Here is a 20,264-nt window from a genome sequence, read left to right on the forward strand (position 1 = left end):
TATATATACCCTACCCCCACTGACACGATGAAGACAATGAAGCCGTTGTTTTGAGTTGATTTTATCGGCTGGTTTACCGGGAGAAGTCGTGCGCTGAAGGCATTATCTTGAATTTCGTAGGCCATGGTTTTCTGACCAGATATCAAACTCGGCATATTTTTTCTAGGTTTCCAGGCTTTTAACAGGTCTTTTTTCACTTAAGTTGGTCAGTGTTTTTGTTTTGACTCATTTCACTATGGAATTCGTTGGAATTCTTTCTGTAGGGTCAGTGCTCCATAGAAATGACCAAGCTGAAAGCTCGGTAGGATGTTGTTTGTCAGTTTCCTGATTAGTACGAGCGTTCTTGTTGTTTCAGTGCTGTACCTTTTCGTGTAGTTCTCATTTGAGTGCGCTTATGTAGTATACAAATTACTCATTCGTATCGATCAGCTTGGCATTCGGTGACAGGTGTCTTATAAGTTCACCATGTTGTCCCTCTCACGTTTGTCTACTTCACAAAACATTTCTGAGTAATGTAACTTCCTTCGGACCTCGAAATTCCATCATAGTACGTCGTAAACCGTTGAATGTATCCACCGCCCAGTGAATTTTGTTTAGCTGTATTCTCTGGAATCGGCTTCCGCTAATCATCTGTTTCAAGAAAAAATGCCCCATCAAGGAGACGTTTTCGTTCCCCTTTGTTTCATCATAAACTGATGTCGTGCTCTTTCAGTTTGAGATTCAGTGAAAATAACCTGACTTTTTTCGAATCCTAAATAATTAGACCAGACTGTCTTATATTCTTGAATGTGTGCATTCTGACTGGAAGAAAGTAGGACCAGATCATCCCATCTGCTTTCCCGGAGATTACCTCTTGGGGGGCACCATCTTAATTTTTAGTAGCATTGAAACCATGAACTAGAGTGGTGTTACGTCCTCATGCAACACTTGTAACACTAGGTGATTGTTCAACAGTCTTGTATCCAATCGGCACCACTTGGTTTCAGATTCCAATCGGCGTTGTGCGTGCGCCTCGCAGACAATATCGTGCCTGAACTCTACTCCGCGTTAATCACAAGCATCCGTAACCGATAACAGATGTGAATACATTCGAAAAAAGAATCATCATACCTGAGTGCTTTGTGTCTGGGTAACTGTCAGCCACCAAAAAGCATTTTTCACTTTCATAAAAGAAACTACTCACGAGGTTGCTGAAAACTCTTCGACAGCTCACGACCCGTTTCGCCCTTCTTGGGGTTCATCAGGTAGGTTTAGACTGTCACCCAAATAGTGCGATCCTGTTCGTGCAACCATGACAGATGATAAATGTCTTGTCGACTTTCTGTATTCTGGAATCTATCTATCGGCTTTACGACAGTAATCATCGAATTAATGAACTGTGTAGCAAAGTTAATTGGCGAGATGAACTCTTTTTCAAATTACGTTGTTTTTAATGAAACCAGATGAAGCTCTCGTCTATGGTTTTCTTATACTAAATGTGGTACACAAAAGAATGCCATAAAGAGGAGATTCAGTGGAGATTCATTTGGATCTCCTCTTAATACCAGCTTAGTTTGCAAATGAGTGTATATGGCGAATTGCGTACATTCTGGTGTTTAAGTCGAACATATGGTTGACAGAAAATCGGGGACTGCGGCTACCTGATCAGCCGTGAGCTGTCGATGAGTATTCAGCAATCTTATGAGTAGTGTGTCCCGTTAAGTTTACTCTATTCTATTCGTTCCTCTAAACCCAAACAGACTTCCATTCGTTCCTAATGCCATACGCTTGTACGGCAGTGAAGCATCAGTGTCAACACTGACGTTGCTGTCTTTGATGATGATGATGATGATGATAATGATGTATGTCATACGCTGTCACTGCTCGCATCCGGCATGTACGGATGTAATCTGCAACAGTATGTAACTGACTGAACGCAATATTATTCTTTCCCTACGTATTTATGTCCTATTCCGTTCTCTTCACAGCAGCAAACCCACAATGTCACATTTCAACTAGAGGCACCTGTTCAGGGTAAATATGACCAACAGGTGTCGCTAGAGACTAACAACGCTCTGAAGACCGGCTTTCAGACATTCTTCATCACAACGCGCGGGATACGCAGACACTCACTCCCAGAAACTCAGGGTGCAATCAAGAAAACATTTGATTTCGCTTTATTCAAGAAAAGCAATGCTATTCCGGGAACACCGCCGCAGCAGCAGCCTGAAGGATTTTGTGGAACCACTGTGATCACCAGTCTCCCCAGTTTGCCCAACTTGCACTTCTTCCATGTCAACAAATCCACGATCAAATCACTCCGAACTGCTTCCGGAAATATTCTGCAGACGCTGTGCGAGGAAATTATCAGCCAAGAACCTAAATCGGACTATTGTCGTGCCTTCGATCTTGATCCGTTCCCTCTCCCCGAAGCCTGGAATGTGACTGGTTCAAATCTAACGTCAAGTATCAATCAACAGTCCACAGTCCACCTCACGGGACTTACTATCAATCTATCTGTTTCCGATTTTATTGCTCTCGCACATCGCCGAAGTAGTGTACCACTGCTTGAGAAGTGATCGTCATGTATGTATGTATTTTCATAAAAATACCTTACTTTGTACGGCCATTTGTGTTCTTATGTGACGCTTAAGCCAAACACCAAGTGAACTGACACTCCTGAAAGGAATCCCATGTTGTATGTGTGTACCATTTCTCATAGGCTGCTCAATTTTTCATTCATCTACACAATTTTATTTTTTTGTTTGACCTTATTCCGAACCCAGACTGCTTGTGTATAGAATATGCTTTATCTTTATATACATATATACCTCGATAATGGGTCGTATATAATTCAGCTTATTTTGTCCTCTTTTCGTCTGTCTCGTGTCCACTTTTCCAGGATGAGGCATCATCTATATTTACCATGCGCGTTGTCCGCTTTCTAGACCCCTATCTTCATCTATCCCCAGTTTGACTACTTTAACGTTGCTTTGTATTTTATCCTGCTACTTTGTTTTTCTGTCCCTTAATTTGGCAAATTCGAATAGGTCAACAAACTATTGGTGCATCACGCCCTCAGTCGCCGATATTTTCAATCGTCTCCAATCAGGCTGATTTGTGAGGGATTGCTCAGTCTATTAAAAGGTCTAGAAAAACGGTCCTCACATTGTTCTGTGTCAGTGATGTAATTTTCTCATGATTTTTGGAGACTAAAAACGGAGTAGCTTTGGGAGGGTAAAGTTGCGTAAATAAATGCAGTTTGGCGCGAAATTGGAGGAAAAACCCGATGCCCCGACAGAATCGTCTCTACCTTCGTCGCTCCATTGTTTTCCACAGTCACCGAGGGTGTAGCGATCGCACAAAGCGCATTTACCTTTTCGATATAACCGCAGGGTCTACAGTGTATTGCGAGCACACAAGAACACAGTGGACCTTCTATCTGAGAAGTCGTTACTCGAGGATCCAGTCAACACGTGTGACCGCGTGATGTGGATCTCGTGATTGAAGGATGAGCGGCGCTATATCCTGTCTAAGTGCGAGTTGATCACACCGTTCACCAGCCGCACGTGGCCGATCTGCTAGCCGGGAGGTCGCGGGATCGAGACTCTCCGGAGTTTCATGAGATGCGCACTGCTGATGATTTCCAATAAGGATGAAATAGCTGTACAGTGCTTCTCGGCTTTTCAGTATAAATCGGCTTCACTTACAAGACGAAATCTTCACAAAAACCCAAATCGCCTCACACTACCAACAAGCACAGTGAATTTCGATTTAGCTAATGTTAGTTGGCGGTTGGAATTTCTAGCACGACAAAGTTTACTGCTCATCGGTTGGTCTGTGGCCGGAACTTGTGAAATTAACACATTGTGCTAGATTTCTGGCTTCCTGAAATCATTCGGCCACAAGTTTGAGAGAAGAAAAAGTGATGGGCGGTGATGATGAACAACGTTCAGTGCATGAACGCGCAACGTCCCGCGGAATTATGCGGATGTCCTAGCTCCCATGGGGATTTCACCATTACGCCCACGGGAGAATTAAGAAACTTTGACGCATACTTTCTATTGTATTGAGCATGTAACTATTGGATAAGTAATAACCTGAGGACGAGAAAAACATTTGTTCGTCAACAATCTTTTAATGACATTATTGGAATGTTTCCACGATTCGAAGAGTTCCCATTTTCCATGGGTCTATTAGTAAATCGTTTCTCAGTGTGGAAATACAATGTCCTGAAAGGTGCGTGACAAGCAAAACAAAGATGTACAGATCCTTTAGAGCAGTTCGCCTTCACATGTTGGGCCGTTTTACGTCTCCAATCTGGACAACATAGTTCGGAAAAAAAATGCAGTGCTTTACGATCTGGGAACTAATATGTCTGAATATCGGTAGATTTGGTGGGTTGATTAGGTGACAGTTGGTCTGTTTGCCGAACTCGTCGGTGCACACGCTGTATGCACGCCAATTGCCAGGCTGGGCGAACTGATCAACAGCCAACTTGGGAAGAATATTTTCCACCATTCTCTGAGCCCATCAACGTGGACCATTCGTGACACCTTGTCATATTGGTTTCTTCCAGTGAATTAGGTTCCTCCATGGTGAACTGACCGAGTCGCTAGGTTTTTTTGGACAACCCGATGTTCGTTGTGTGAGGTAGGCTTTGTCTTTGCGTCCAGGATGTGTATGGTGAAACACCTTCAGCACTGGTTCTTGCTCAACGCCAAGCTGCTAAATTTTTCACGGAATCTCCTCCTTTGAAGCAAAAGAACTGCGATGCCATTTCGGTGGTCCCCGTATTAACGTGCTGCCCGTTGCTTCTGACTTTCGTCTTCTGTTTTCACGATCGATCGTTCTCAGATTCTTCAACGTGGATTGGACGTATGCGACAAGGTCTCACATCAGTTCCTTGATACATCAAAAGTGATGTCATATGTATTTGGCAGTCAAATGTAATTCTGACCTCATTGTCCCATATTTTGACCGACTGCTCAGTGACTATCTCATGCTGGATGGATCGAGATGGCCCAAGTAGGTAGAGCACGAATTTAGTGACCGGAAGATTCGTGATTCGAACCCGACATCCGCCTCTCGACTTCCTCTGTCTAGGTTTGGGCGACCTGGCAGTATCCCAGTCCTCGTGCCTCCTTGGTGTGGCATGGCAGCTAGGCACCCAAATGGCGCTACAGGTGAACAATTATTATTTTTATTATTCATGCTGGATGCAACATACTGGGATTTTCCAGAGTCTGACTGGTTGAACCAATGGCGCTATATTTATCCCAAACAAAAAGCGACTATGTTATGTATGAATCTCTCCCTTTCACTCAATTTTAATCACCTCGTTGACGGCCTGCGATGGTATTGTGAGGAAATACGACAGATCTTACATGGGACACTTTTCTTCTGGTCTATCTTCCAAAAAAATACTCCGATTCACTTATTTTTCGGTCATCCTGTGGCCTAATCTCTGCTGGCTTCACATTGATTCAGCAGTATCTTGACTGATCTAAATGGTCCTAATTCTTCCCTGAGGAAAGCCCGTTTCCTCATAACGTGGTCATCCATGGATATGAATCAAGTCACAGCTGAACAGCCTCTGAGAATACTTATTATCTGGAGTGGTTCAGCTCACTTAGTGTGAATTGTTGCAATATATATAAGCCATACAACCACTTTTGCAGGCGGTAATTTCGTTGTCGACTTCATAAATCGGTACCAGGAATACGTGCTGGAAATCCTAGTTCTTGCCAGCGTCAGTTTGGCCCTAATTTCTATGCTAAAGAGTTTCGTGTTTCCTGGTTCATAAACAGGATGACGCTTGTTGGGAGTCAAAGTTTCAATTTTGAAATTTTGACGTTTTTCGATTATTCTGGTGGTAAGTTTTGAAGGACAGATAAAGGGTTCGTTTGAAGTCTCATCTCTGTTCGAGATAAGCTTATTGAGGGAGATTATAAATTCTGTGGCCTTTTTAACGTCGTTATGTTTTCTAAGGAAGACTGGCGGATCGGTTAATCAACTGCATTATCTTCATTCAGTTTTGTCAAGGATTATCTCTATTGCCTCATGCTCGACTACTCAGCCTGACCAACATAGAAGGCTGGAATTCGCACGTATCCATATTCGTTCGTGCGTTCTATTCGACCGTGCTGTCGTGCTTAGTTGACGATTCGCTTGAAATGAACTGGTTATTGTTCTGGAGCAATGTAGATAGTTTAACAAATAGACAGGTGCATGGAACGTTTCAAGTAACTTGGCATTCTCGTTTTCGATAGTCCGGAATTTCCGGTATTTTCAGGACCACTATACATTCAGCTAATCTGTTCCATTGTCGCTGACATGTTCACACAGTTTCTTACTGAATTCTAGATCTCAGGGAGACCTAGTGTACATTGAGCACCGTCAGAAGTTCTGTTAAGCAGCCGATTGCCCTTATTTCGGGAACAGGATGATCTGGGGCCATACAAGTCTTAATAACTGGTTCACTCTCCCACAAAGCACGTTCGTAGTGAAAAGTGAGTAGTAGAGACAAGCTTTATTTAGCCGTCCTGAATGGCGATATTTATTAAGGAGTGGTCAATTTAGTGTCATAGTGAAGCATGATCTGATGCACTATCAAAATCAGTGATTTAGTAAGTTGATATCACGTTGAATAGTTTTTGCTTGAATGCTCTCATATCAAAGAGCGGATCCACAGGTAACTATTCAGACATTACTGGTGAACTACGTCTATCTTCAGTTGCTACCCATATCTTTTTCACCTGTTTCCTCGGACAGCACTCTGAACATCCTGTGTCCAAATATCGAAGAAAACAAAAAAGAGGATATGGTCATTCAACTCTGTAGTAGCAACACAGCGTCAGATAAACCTACGAGGACGTGTTGAGTTTCAAACCTAGTCCTTAGGAGCTTCGTATTGTAAAGAGGAGAAAAGGCAGACAATAGAAAGCATTCTGCGATTGAAAGGAGCGACAAAAAGTTGGATTTGAAAACAATAAGTCCCAACCCTAGTGTGAATGGATTGAATGGAAGGAGAGATTAGGGTGGGTTAAAAACAACGAGGCCAGCTCAAAAGACTGACTATGCGTGGAAATTGCCATCATTGTTGGACAGAATGAACTGTAGCATGCTACAGGTCAGTGAAGGTGGATAGGATTTCTAGTTTGGTTATTGCCCAAGTGGGGGGGGGCAATCGAGGAGATGGCTTTGAGCTGGCCCAGTGAAACGTACAGACCTGTGGCAGAATCCGCATAACTACTACGAAGTTGAAAACGTGCGAAGGCTTTAGGGGTGCGCAAAATGTTTTCGAATAAGGGGTCAAAGAGAGAACATACTTCATAAGCGCTTCGACCAAGAGAGCCTATTGGTGCCGAAAAATTAAGAGAGAATTTAAACTTTCCGAAATCGAGTGTGGTTTGATGATTCATGAAGGGGTTAGGAACACGTTTTGGACGCACTTTTAGAAATAAAGTTCAGAGGTTTAAAATTACCCGTGATGAATCAAATTGCTCCGATCCTGTGGTCTGGGATACCAGGGAAAGCGACACGTTCAAAATGCTCAAGGTTAACAATCCGCAACAGCTTGAAGATTAGGACGGATGCGGAAAGTATGGACGTCAGTAAAACACGGTAATGTTTCGAAAGAAGCGTGGTCCCCTTTGGATACTCTGGCCGCATACATTGTAAGTTCAGAAGCTCAATAGTGGCAATTTCTCAATACTCGACATACGCGCGTCTCACTTGTGATCAGTCGCCCTCAGTCAAGTGTGAGTGCTCACGCCGTTCGCCAAAATGTTGGGGTTATAATCTATCCAGTGGATTTTTGAGTAAGCGTTCCTTCAGATCCCCACAGGAATGCCATATGCTCTGTAGTGTATCTCGACTTTTCAGTGTACTTTCACTTTCAATGGAGGGTAACTTAAAGACAGTCCGAACAGTTACGCTGTTAGCATTACACATACGTTCAACCGTGTTCTGTTACATTTAAACTATTTTCTAGTCAGAAGGACGTAGCTCTCCAATCCTAGCGAGTACCCTTCTGATGAAGGTGGCGTTTAGGCAGCGTTCTTAACCAGAACCGTCCGTAGAAGAGCGCACCTCTAAAGTTCTGTACCAGTTACCCCTAAGCAAGTAACAGACGCTACGATTCAGACTATCAATCGCAGATGTCGTTGAAACCCGGATTCCTAACCTTGTTGGACTTTGAAACCGATTTTAATCCCTCGAGCAATTTTATTTTTGAGACTTGGGATGACTGTGACGCAATCAGTCTGACCACGTGACCCTTCGACCCATTTCGCAGCTATGCTCAATCATACGCATGCCTTCGGTCTGGAATTATATAATTTTTTGATGTACAGTCCAAGATGAACAGTCATAGAATACAAGGTGCGTTCGCTACCATTTTCCTTATACATGTGTCTTCAGTTGTTTAAACCAATCAGGTTACTGTGAACAGAGCAGTGGAAAGTTTTGTGACTCGAAAGAATATTGGCCGAATTTCTTTCACCGACCCGCAGAGCATGCATAGTGCTCATGAAATAAATCCCTCAGAAGCCACTAGTCATATACAAAATTCATCGAAAATTTTGATTACAGGACACGTGTTTGGACCAATATTTTTTGGACTTATTGGCTTCTTTTTGGCATCGATATATATGTAGTTTTATGTAGTTTTAGCAATTCCAGTTACACACAGCTATACCCGAGATTCCGTCTTCCAGACCAAAAAAGCTTGCACTCCCGACGGTTTGTCCGCTTATTACCAACAAGTAGGCTAACAGACGGCCTAGTTTTATCCAAGACGATGTCCCTATTATCGTAAAACGATAATCCTCCCAGAGCCTAACCACTATGAGGATGGAGACTTTTTCGTCTCGTTCATGGGTTGGATAGCTGTGATCACGAAACACTGTATCATGTTGTATAAAATACCGCAAATATTTGTAGAATTGTAAAATTCCGCTGAGCTTGCTGATTCTCCTGATTGGACAAAAGCAATACGATTTGTTCACATATTTTTCGCCAGACTTATCGATCCCACTACAAACCGTCTGGAAAAGTATTCATGCAGTTTCTATCTTGCAGTGTGGTCATGTACTTAGTTTCGTTTAGTTTTTCAAAGTCCACTCGAACATTAGATTCAGATGATTAGTTATTCGTGCGACTTCGTCATGTTGGCCCCAAAAGCCTACTAAATCTCGCAGTACTGTCCGGCGACTTTACAACTTTCGAAAAGTTTATATAGACATTTCTAGATAGTTCATAGATTTCGTTTCCAATATGACGTACTGCGAAACGAGTTCGAAACAGTACTTGAGTAATAGCGACAAGACTGTAGCCCCATCATGCAATGCGGTCTACGGAATGCACTCAACCTTACACTAAGCTTTTCGAATAATCGCCTCAGTAACTAGTGAAATAACAATCTATGCCGGAAGACGGTGTAACGATGAATGAAATCTGCTACAGTTCGATGATAAAACTTTCAAGACCATGTTAACATCAGAACGCACCTTGTGGTTTTCACTGATCTAATAACGCGTTTTGCGTGTGAACCCTTTTGCATTTTTGATGGCCAATCAAGAAACTGCTCATTCTTCCAATTCCACTCCGTAAAGCTTCGTTCAATATTACCTAGTGGTCTTCCTAATGTAGCTTGATTCCTCCTCAGGCAAACCACGCTAAATGTGGTCTCCTTTGAGGACTAATCACAATGGTGTCTCCACGGTCTCACTGGAAGACGAGAACTATATCATTATCAGGTTTACCACTCGGACTACAAAAAACCGCAGGGCAAATCTTTCTTTTAATTCTCCCATATGGGGAAATTACTTCACTTACTGTTAAGAGTTTTGTGGCATCACACATATCGGATATATTCGGTCTTATTTCGCACTGATAGAATTATCCTGACACGAGTCTCCATGGGTGCGTTTACGCAATCTCTTCTTAGTGCTCACTATGAAATCTTCACAACCTGAGGTTTTATGACGCATAGGTCTGGGTAGTTTACTGGTTGGACATATACACACTGACCGAATCGTCCGTGGTTTGAAACACGACATCAGTATCCCGACAGCTTCTGTCTTGCCTTATGAAACATGATAGCTTCCGTGCTTCCGCCGGATGACACGGCAGCTGGTAAATGAAAGGTTACTTCCGAACGCTTGATATTTATATTTTATGCCCGGACATCGAAACTTGGGAACTTTGGGAACTTTGTTCCAGAATTTCGTGGTGGATTTATTAACTGCCCTCCTGAAATGGATTCCTTAATTTTCGCGTCTGTTTTAAGGCCATCTTGAACCGTATTAAACTGCGAATATCTAGCATACGCCATATTATTTCATAAAGAACACAACGCAAATTTCCGTTCCTTCATTGTATCAGTGTTGTATCAGTCGTTTCTGTGTGCACGTGTTATCAGCCTTACTGGAAGGGAGAAAATTTGGTTATGCGTTGGCTCTCTAGTCAAAGAGTACAAGCTTCGTTTTATAGGCAGTGTCCTCAATCCCGGTGTTTGAACACACTCAGTTTCCTTATTTTGTTTTACCGGATTAGTTACCTCTTCAGACATTATCCCGTGTGTCGTAGCAGATAACCTTACCTCTAAGTGAAGCCAATCTATGCTGAAAAGCCAAGAAGTACTGTACAGCTGTTTCATCCTTATTGGGAATCATCAGCAGTGCGCATCTCACGAAACTCCGGAGAGTCTCGAACCCGCGACCTCCTGGCTAGTAGTTTGGTTAAGTGTTCAAACTACTATCCAGGAGGTCGCGGGTTCGAGACTCTCCGGAGTTTCGTGAGATGCGCACTGCTGACGATTCCCAATAAGGATGAAACAGCTGTACAGTACTTCTTGGCTTTTCAGCATAGATTGGCTTCACTTACAGGACGAAATCTCCACAAAAATCTCAAATCTCCTCACACTACCAATCTTACCTCTACTGAACTGAAGAATTTTCGGGCATCTCCACATAAGGCTGAGGGCCCAGGTTGACCGCGTGTTTGCAAACCCTACTGGTATCCCTCTAAACAACCGGTCTACACTTGGCTATTCAAATTATTACCTTGTTTTTTCCAAAGAAAAATCGAATTGTCGAACGACACTACCGTACTCTCAGTCTCAATCACGTAATCTCACTGGGAACCTTTTTTCTAGTATGGGTTTCTCTTTTTGTATAGTGTGTTTTTTATAAACACCTTAAACACGCGTAAAACCTACCTGTGTAGATCCAGAACCACTCAAATCAAACCTGAAAAGTATATTTTGCGTTGAGTCATCTTCGGAGAAATAGTGAAGTAAATGTCACGAATGGGCACTGCCTTCGAGTCTTCTTAGCAGCATTCACACCGATACTTTACTTGGCTGCACTACTGTGTGAAGCAATTTTGTGATAACTTGTCCCATTGTTACACAGTCACTAATGGTCTAGAAACTCAGCTCACAACAAATTCTGTAGATGAAAAGATGTTCATAGTGAAATCGAAGAGTTTCTACACATCTAATGTCGAATCGCCACTGTCGGATCTCAGAAAATTGGTTACAGCATTGTCCAATCAGAATTTAGCCGGCAAAAAAACAACTGATTGCTGAAGATAAGTCCGGTGGCTTCCTGCTTGTGTTTTTAATGTTTTTCCTAAAGTATGCTATAGTTGGGAGTTAAGCAGAGTCAGTTGGTTGAAAGTACACACCCGTTCTTGTACAAACACTCGCGCTTTACGCTAGACGCCATCACAGTCCTTTTGCCTTCACACCCTTTAAAAATGAACAGGAAGAAAAATTGTAAGTTTACTGTCCAGAGTTTGGCGACCATGTGTTTCCGCCGGTAGAAACAACAAACAGCACCTGACCAATCATGTAGATTACTGTTTTCTTAGTGAAGCCAGTTTATATATATATCTAGATAAACAAGAGCACTAACCTATATCAGCGCGAACTGGCATTTTACAGGGCTCTTCCTCTATGCTATTCTTTTACCTGGATTCAACTGGCTTACCGGTTTCCGACTTTTTGTATTGATGATCAAGTGATTCTTCATGATCATTGCAGTTCAGAAGTCGACTCTACGACCTGACTGAATGAATTGCTAGCGTTTCAAGTGCCCCTTACTTGGAGCAGGAGAACTTTAGATCTTGTTGGGACATTCCAACCTCTCCCCATCGAGGGTACCCCTTTTCCAAGTCCAGCTGATGTGACATAACTTGGTGATATTATGACAGTAACCTGAGTTGACTATTGAAGTAAATTTACCAAAGTTCGACTACTTTAATTTCATGTTCTGAGACTGACGGTGCTATATGCTGCTTGAATTTCATCCGTAAATCCAACACATCATATCCTTTTTCGACTAGCTCTTCTGTTCCCTTTTGGAAGGAAATTACTTTCACAGCTTCAGTGTGTCATGGAATCTCGAATTGATCGGTAATCCCTCTGGGGTTGTGTTTTTGTTTGCAATGTATATAGCTAAAGGTTGAAGATTTGTACAGCCTTCCAAATCAGCCCAAATCAACGCCTCATATGATTTAGTTGATACATAAACAAGTATGCAACCTTGTATGTGGAGTCAGTTAAATCAAAGGTTCCTAAACGATTCAACGCCAGCCGGTCTACTATTCTGACGTAGCTATCCAGGTTGGAATTAGGGTACTTACGCCGAACTATTAAAAAAATGATCCAGGGTCGCACGTAGCTGAAGCCCACTTGCGGATAAGATGTTGCGTCGGAACATTCTAAGAGCACGAATCACAAGATAATAGGTATCAAAATGCCGAAAGCGTTGATAAGTTGGACAAACAGAATCCTTAGCAGATAGATAAATAATGGATTTATGTTGACAGCTCTAATCGGACGAATTGCATTCTACTGCCCATAATGCTTCACATTTTCAACCTCGAATATATCCGCTTACAGCAATAAACCTTTTCCAACGCAGCTNCTTACAGCAATAAACCTTTTTCCAACGCAGCTGCTTCCCTACACATAAATTTTTCGGACAAGCGGGTCTCTTTAGTGTTCTTAACCTTTATTGTTCTTCACGCAAGAGATCTACTGCATTTGGAGTGCAGTTCTCGAGATCACTTTATTGCGTCCTTAAACTGGATGGGCATCCCTCCTACATTTTTCTCAACATGAAATCCCATTCGGTAGTTCCTGGAACTCGCGTAGAGATCCTCCAATTCCATGATAGTTTTCTCGTGTACCTTCTAAAAACACCGAGAAAGGATGAAATCTTCAACTTGTGGGTCCCCTTAATCTGGTCCATTTCACAGAACCTCCCATCCGTAGAATAAAACGGGACCAATGCAAAAACGCCTGCATATCAAACATATCTACACACATTATTATTCATGAATGACTGGCTTTCGAATCGGATTCTTGGGTCAGCAGTGGATGTTATTCATGAATACATGTGAAATGGGCGAAGACGTTTTGATGTAGCTTGTGCTGAGAAAGTGTGCCAAATACGTTCCGCCTACGGGACAAAATCTTAATGAAAAATTGCCAGTGTGCTGAATTTCATCCCGCTTGACAAAATTCTGTCATTGATTTTTGGCCTACAAATACAGACTATCATTCACATCGATTCGCGTGGTACGCATCTAACGTATCTAAACAAACCTTCCGTTGAAGTAGTCGAAATTCACAGTTACCCCTCCCAGCAGACGATTGGATTTTCTTGAACTTTACCCAAACGCATGGGGGCTTCGGCAACCAACGAGTTGGCATCTGTTCAAAATTCCGCGTCTTGACAAATGTCAGGAGGAGGAACGTGTCGGTTTGTCCTCGTACTATGGAATGTCGAACTAATTTGCTGTGATTTTCACCCACACCTCAGCCCTAAATCTCAAAACGAAGTTCGTCGGTTGACTACTGGTCACTAAGCTGCAAAACAGGTTGCCATCTGAAACAGGCAAACTAAGAGTGGTCATTCAGAAATTGTGTCATCCTCCTACAGAGTACAAAACAGGCATCCATGTTTTCGATAAATAAACTCATTTGCAAGCCAAATTGATTTCACGGGAGACTCAAGCGAATCTCTCGTTCATGATGTTCTTCAACTGAATGTGTTGCCCATAGGCCGCCTCTTGTTTCAGTTAGTACGATACCTGATGAGCCCCAAGAAGGGCGAAACCGGTCGTGGGCTGTTGAAGAGTTTTCGGCAACCTTGTGAGTAGTTTCCTTTGTGAAAATATACTGCGATATTTCGAATATCGTATGAACTGAAACACGAGGTGACCTGTGTGCAGTACAGTCAGTTGAAGAACATCATAAACAAGAGACTCACTTGAGTCTCCCGTGAAAACCAGATTGATTTGCGAATGAGTGTATTTGTCGAAATCAGTCTAATTTGGGTTCAAGTTGGACATAAGATTGACGGAAACTCGAGGACTGTGCCTACCTGTTGAGCCCCAAGAAGGGCGAAACCGGTCGTGGACTGTCGAAGGCATCCATGTCTGTTACGAACGTATCTGAAATTCATCTGAGTTTCGTCTACCCTCCTTTCCATCTGCAGGCGTCTCTTTGTAAATAAGTGTAGCACATCTCAAAAGGGCTTCAGGTTTGAAAACTTTCCAGCGCCTTAAAAACAAGTGTACCTTCCCCATATCTCCCCGAAAATCATTTTGGAGATTTCTTATCACAAATTCTTGCCGGTGTTTGTCAAACAAACCATGTGACTAACTGACTGTTCGAGGTGACACCGAACATAATATCACCTTCAGTTGATATTCGCCCATGCAATTCACAGGCATCCAGAGTTGTTGGGTCTGTTGGAAGACTACTGAGCCGCCTAATGCACAGATCCCATCTACCCCATATCCAAATTGTTGTTATTAACGAGTAGATGGTGTGCTGCAGGCAAATTTTTTGGTTGACGTCTCATGAGGACAGGCCTGGATGCTCTCACAATGGACATTAACAAAACAAAATTCGTTGGCAGGCGAATACACAAATGATTAGGAAATGTTTCACACCGTTGTTGGGGTGGTACTTAACCAGCATCACGGTGTACAACTGGTTGAGATTGTGGAAACCTGCACAGCATTTGAGATCTCACTAGAACCGGACATTAATGGCACCTAGCTACCCGGGTTGCGAGCCAAGATAGCTGAGGTGCCCCTACATTCTATACCTGAACACAGAGTGGAGGGTCAAACAATCGAATCGCGATTGCGACAAGCCTTGTTTGCCTATAGATGATCTGATAAACTGGCCATGTAACGAGTGGTAGTTCTGTTCCTTCCAAAACTCCAGATGTTCAGCAGACTGCTGAGCCGGTAGTAACACAAGATCTATGTGGAAGAATGGGGAAATGCAGCTGTGGGATCCCTCATTTTGTCCCAGCACATTTGTGCAGATGAAGAGTAGGCTGCCAAATAAGTGACTGGAGTTATTGGTAACTTTCCCCGGGAAAATAAGTTACCGTTTTGCTCTCACACGTTAGGCACATGTTAACAGGCTTCCTCTCTTTCGCATCCGGGTCCTGCGTTCGGTCTTTCTCGCAAACAGACGTTTTAGAAACGATCGTATTGTGGCTAATATATATTCACTTCATATGTCGGTTCACCCCTCTGTATTTGTTCGCACACATGATTTGTAAACGCTTTCGCTGTTTAACAAGGACGACGACTCTGATAACCGCACATGCAATAAATAAAGAAGAAGGTACTGACTCTTATCACGTCCTCTGTCATTCACCGAGAGATCTGGGTGTTCAGAGGAGAATGTGGTTGTCTTCGAAGTTCGCCGCGACAGTGACAAGTAGTCGGCTCACCGGTGTTACCTTTAGATGTAGACTCACCTTCTTGACTATCTTGTGAATTGCTAAAGTAGCTGAACCTGAATTCCATCACATAACTCTTATTTATATTAACTGTGCGTGGCGCCATGGCCTTCCATTCTTGCAGTATCCAGTCCGTTCAGCTGATTTTCATTCGTGGGACATACGCACTCACACACACAGCAATCACCCTCTGTTGTCCAACCGTCACCATACTAGCCTAAATAACTCCGTCGCTGAAATGCAGCAATTTATTGATGTTAGCACACTGACTATCAAAAGATCAGGTATTCTTTGGCTGATTAAATAGAAAAGCTATTATGAGACAATATATGAGACACAATGCAACAAAAACTTTTCTGGCACAAACCTGAAATATACGTGAATGATCTGATTGTTTACCATTCGAATCGAATCATTTGTTATTCACCTTCTATTTGGTAGCTGATACACACCCCAAAGAATTCTCAAAGGCTGACTTATAAACAGGTTACCCATGCTAAAGCCGGTGCAGCCTACTGATAAGAGGTGAGCTGTGGACCTCTCAGGCCCAAAGTCCACACAATAGGTAGCTTATTCTTTCAGCAAAGTGATGGAACCTCCGACTATAACGATACCGCCCGTACTTTTGAAGTACTTTATTCCATCAAAGCTCTTCTTGATTACTCTACATGAAGCGTGGTTAATGTTCTGTTATGCTGAGATGGTGCTCGAGTGCAAAACTAAGGCCAATACCTTGCTACCCTGTGTGGCTCGACAACAGTCAATTCTGGGGCCACATGAGCGTAATGACCGAAAGCATTGAGATGAAACAAAACATGCCTAGGGCGCACTCACGTACTTTGTTATGTGATGAGTTAAAGTTATCTCTCTCTCTCTCTCTCAGGTAACATTGCTACCGTTCGACACATTGTTTGCCACCAACCTGAATATTTGCATTTGATGTTCTGTCGTAGAAGACACAAAAATGACATCTAAATACCCTGGCTAGTTGCTAGTTGACTAAGCTTGTAACCCATCGTCTAGAACGTCATTTTTCCAAGGCTTCGTACCACCAGACTATCATTACCGTACACTCGTTCACTGAAACGTTCGAATTTTGCGTTACATATGGTCTATAGGTGTCTTGCAGGACGCACGGCAACTGGTAGGCCATCCCAAGTTGAATTTTGTCCACTATACCCTTGTTATACGAGCCAACTAAAATTCAACGCCACTGTAATAGCTGGTCATCATGTGTCCTAGTGTTTTCCTAATACACACCACATCTGTTTTCCGTCATCAGCTTCAGTGATTCACGGATTGACACAATATTTTAACCCACAACCCAGACTGCACCACTGTACAACACGTAATAGAGTGTCCTCTACTTTCGACTTTGGCAGTGTTAGAAACTCGCGTCTTTACGGCTACCGGCTTACTATTTTCATGGTTGTACCTCATACCATTCTCAAAGGCTATCATAATCAAGCGGCCAAATACCGAGGACCGCGCTGTTAAAATTGACCTTTGTATCAGCAAAAACCTTTACTGTACTGTCTGATTGTTATCTACATAAGTTGCTTCCTAGCCGAACATCCTCCGGTTCGAGAAGTTCTTCCTCAAGAGAACTCAATAACAATAAATTTTCATCTAGAAGTATCTATAACTTGTGTGAGGATTTCTTTCTATTGGAAAGCAATGCATTCAGGCTATGCTGGCAAACCATATGCAATTGTCTCTGACTGCATCACTGGACGCCTTTATATGGGTGGCTGACATGTGGGTGGATATGTTATTGGGTGTGAGCTAATGAATTCACTGTGAGTCCGAAGAATCAACAGAGGCCTTTTGACAGACATCAGCCGGTAGAAATATGATGACATTAAAATGAATACCAGTAAGGGATGAAACTTTGAGTGGCCGGTGTCATCCATCAATTGTTTTACGTTCCAGTATTTTGCCGCGCATTTCCCCTCAAAATACCGTAATCTCGTCTCCTGGGGGGCTGTCCAGGACGAACCATTTTGTTTGTCGTGGTGAAAAAAGCGGCATAGAAGCATTATCACTATCGTTTGGTTTGTTGGTGATTAGAACGAGATTACCTCAACCTGTCCACCGACGTTTTGCGAGGGATGGCTTGTTTCCCATGCACCTTATACTTCTAGACAATGAGATCCGCGCCATACCTTCGTATATGACTTTTCGCCAGCTGTCACTCTAAGGCCAGTATACTGTGCAATCTGAAATGAAACAGTATTTCTTAAACGCAGCTGATGTCCGTTGCTATATCAGCCTTTCAGTCGTCTTCGGCCTTGCGGAACGCACTAGCTTTCAGCAATGCAGCCTGACTCCACTTGTTCCATGTGGCCTAACCGACGCAGTTGGCTGAGAATTGAGTTGCCGTCAGTTCTGCACAATTTCCCTTTCTGGGTATTGCGGATCCGCTCAGACCAATATACACGTATCATCCTGTGCGTATTAAGTAGACGAAATTGATCAAGGGGTCGGTTTTGATACCGTTATATCGTTCAGTTCTCGCTACCGCACAGTGTGAACAATACAGTAGCATTTTACACCGCGATATTTTGTCCACCCACGGGTATTGATTGTTCCAAACAAGCTTTTAACCTTCCAAAAGCGGAGCTCGCCTTCGACGTTCCAGAGCTCAAATCGATATTAATCGTTTGGCGGGTGAGCATGGAGCCGCTAGGGTGGCAGAAATCTGGAAATCACAATATCTCACTACCACTAACCGACATGTTTAGTAAACTTTTGTGGCCTCCTGGGGCTAGCTGATGAAAAAACAAGGTTTTTCGGACGCTACAGATCGAAATGGCATTGTTAAACATTACAATTCCGCTGCATACTCTTCAGCAAAGCGCACATTTCAGGTTATCTGTGGTATCCCTGTGATATTTTGAAGTGAACAGGTAACCATCTTTGCTATAATGAATAGCCATACCATCTTCAGAGCGCCGGAAGTCCTCATTTATACTGCAGTTAGATACAGACTGAATAAAAGAGTCTTGGTTCTGCCCGTTTTAATTTCGAATGCTATAAAAATAGCTCCCCTTTCATGGAGTGCAGAGGCTGGACAAGAGTGACAAATTCGTTTGTACGACTGAGAACCCAAAATATTTCTCTGTTCGTCGAACAGAACACTTTCGTGAAGTCAGCAGACATGAAGCGGTTGACTCCGCTCATGGCATTTCTATCGTATTTGTCTCACTGTGGTTAAATCAACGGTACTCCGTTTTCTCCGAAATGCATAGTGTTTCTCTGGAACAACTTGACCCAAATGTCTTTGTTTATCCTATTGACCAGAATACAAGTCAGAATTTCGCCAACGCTAAAAGCAGGCTGACTCCTGGGTAAGTGTCTGCTTTCCATTGGAATCTTTTTCTCTCTGAATAGCGTCATGGTTTCGGCGTTTTTGAATTCTTATGAAACATCTTCAGCATACCACACTGAACGGATTAGATGGATAACTTTATGTCGTGGTTTTTGGCCACGAAGTTTGAACACACTGTTCAGTCGTTCGGTATTTCTACAGATACTGTTTCCCTATATGTTCGAAAATGTGTGGATTTATTCCGGCGTTAGACTATCGTCTATATCGTTTTTTTGATCCCATTGTTTCCAATCCATTTCTGACAGGCGGTTAAGCGTGTTGGACAATTGAAGCTACCACGAACTTGATATGTCCTTATTTCTGTGAACTTCTGACTCATTCGGATGCTCCAAAGAAGTCACGTGCATTTGGCTTTGGGTCCATAATCTCCTTTCATAGCTCTGAATAACTATCTTTTCAGAAGGGCTTGGTAAACAATCGGTAGTTTTCAACTGGGCAACATTTCGCTTTTCACACAAAGGCCTCATCGGGCCAAGGAGGAGTGATCATCTGAATTCCACTTAACCTTACCCACCTCCCCTTCCCCCCAACTAAACTGTCGCAGCATCCACAAGTCCGCGGAGAACAACGAAAATCATCTAGTGGCACTCGCGGTGAATCATCAGCTGAAGCACCGTGAAGTGGAAGATTAAGGAACAAAAACCAATCGGAACTATTTGTAATGTACTACTCATAAGGTTGCTGAAAATCCATCGACAGCCCACCACCGGTTTCACCCTTCTTGGGGCTCATCAGGTAGGCGCAATCCCCGGGTTTCCGTTAACCTTATGTTCTACTTGAAACCAAATTGCACGAAATTAGCGAATATACACTCATCTGCAAACTAATTTGGTTCTTTCGAGAGACACACCTGGAACCCAGCTGAATCTCTCGTTTATGATGTTCTCAGGCAACTGAATGTGCTGCAACAGGCCGCGAAACCCGTCGTGGGTCGATGGATTTTCAGCAACCTTATGAGTAGTACATTACAAATATACATGCATCGCGATATTTCAAATAACGTAGCGACTGAGTCACAACTGGAACACTAACACTCAGTGAGCCCGATGTGACGCTTGTACCATATCAGATCCATCACCTTCAATCGCACCAACACCCAATTCGAATTC

General features: G+C 42.9%; 3 protein-coding genes across 3 annotated transcripts in view; 1 reads left to right on the forward strand and 2 right to left on the reverse strand.

Annotated features, from left to right (window-relative positions):
* Window positions 1–155, reverse strand: part of T265_06909 (hypothetical protein) — a gene marked incomplete at both ends in the record, with an annotated part of 54,337 nt that extends 54,182 nt beyond the window's left edge. The window contains one exon of the mRNA XM_009172307.1: window positions 78–155. Coding sequence (XP_009170571.1) covers window positions 78–155 — 78 coding nt within the window. The remainder of the gene's footprint in view (window positions 1–77) is intronic.
* The window catches only part of T265_06910 (hypothetical protein), a gene marked incomplete at both ends in the record, with an annotated part of 58,529 nt that extends 55,971 nt beyond the window's left edge, over window positions 1–2,558 (forward strand). Inside the window, one exon of the mRNA XM_009172308.1 lies at window positions 2,031–2,558. Coding sequence (XP_009170572.1) covers window positions 2,031–2,558 — 528 coding nt within the window. The remainder of the gene's footprint in view (window positions 1–2,030) is intronic.
* Window positions 2,559–3,432: 874 nt separating this feature from the next.
* Window positions 3,433–20,264, reverse strand: part of T265_06911 (hypothetical protein) — a gene marked incomplete at both ends in the record, with an annotated part of 49,073 nt that continues 32,241 nt past the window's right edge. Inside the window, 4 exons of the mRNA XM_009172309.1 lie at window positions 3,433–3,615; window positions 11,204–11,234; window positions 11,674–11,737; window positions 18,628–18,737. Coding sequence (XP_009170573.1) covers window positions 3,433–3,615; window positions 11,204–11,234; window positions 11,674–11,737; window positions 18,628–18,737 — 388 coding nt within the window. The remainder of the gene's footprint in view (window positions 3,616–11,203; window positions 11,235–11,673; window positions 11,738–18,627; window positions 18,738–20,264) is intronic.

This window comes from Opisthorchis viverrini, assembly GCF_000715545.1.
Source record: "Opisthorchis viverrini unplaced genomic scaffold opera_v5_151, whole genome shotgun sequence".
In the NCBI taxonomy this organism is placed as follows: Eukaryota; Metazoa; Platyhelminthes; class Trematoda; order Opisthorchiida; family Opisthorchiidae; genus Opisthorchis; species Opisthorchis viverrini.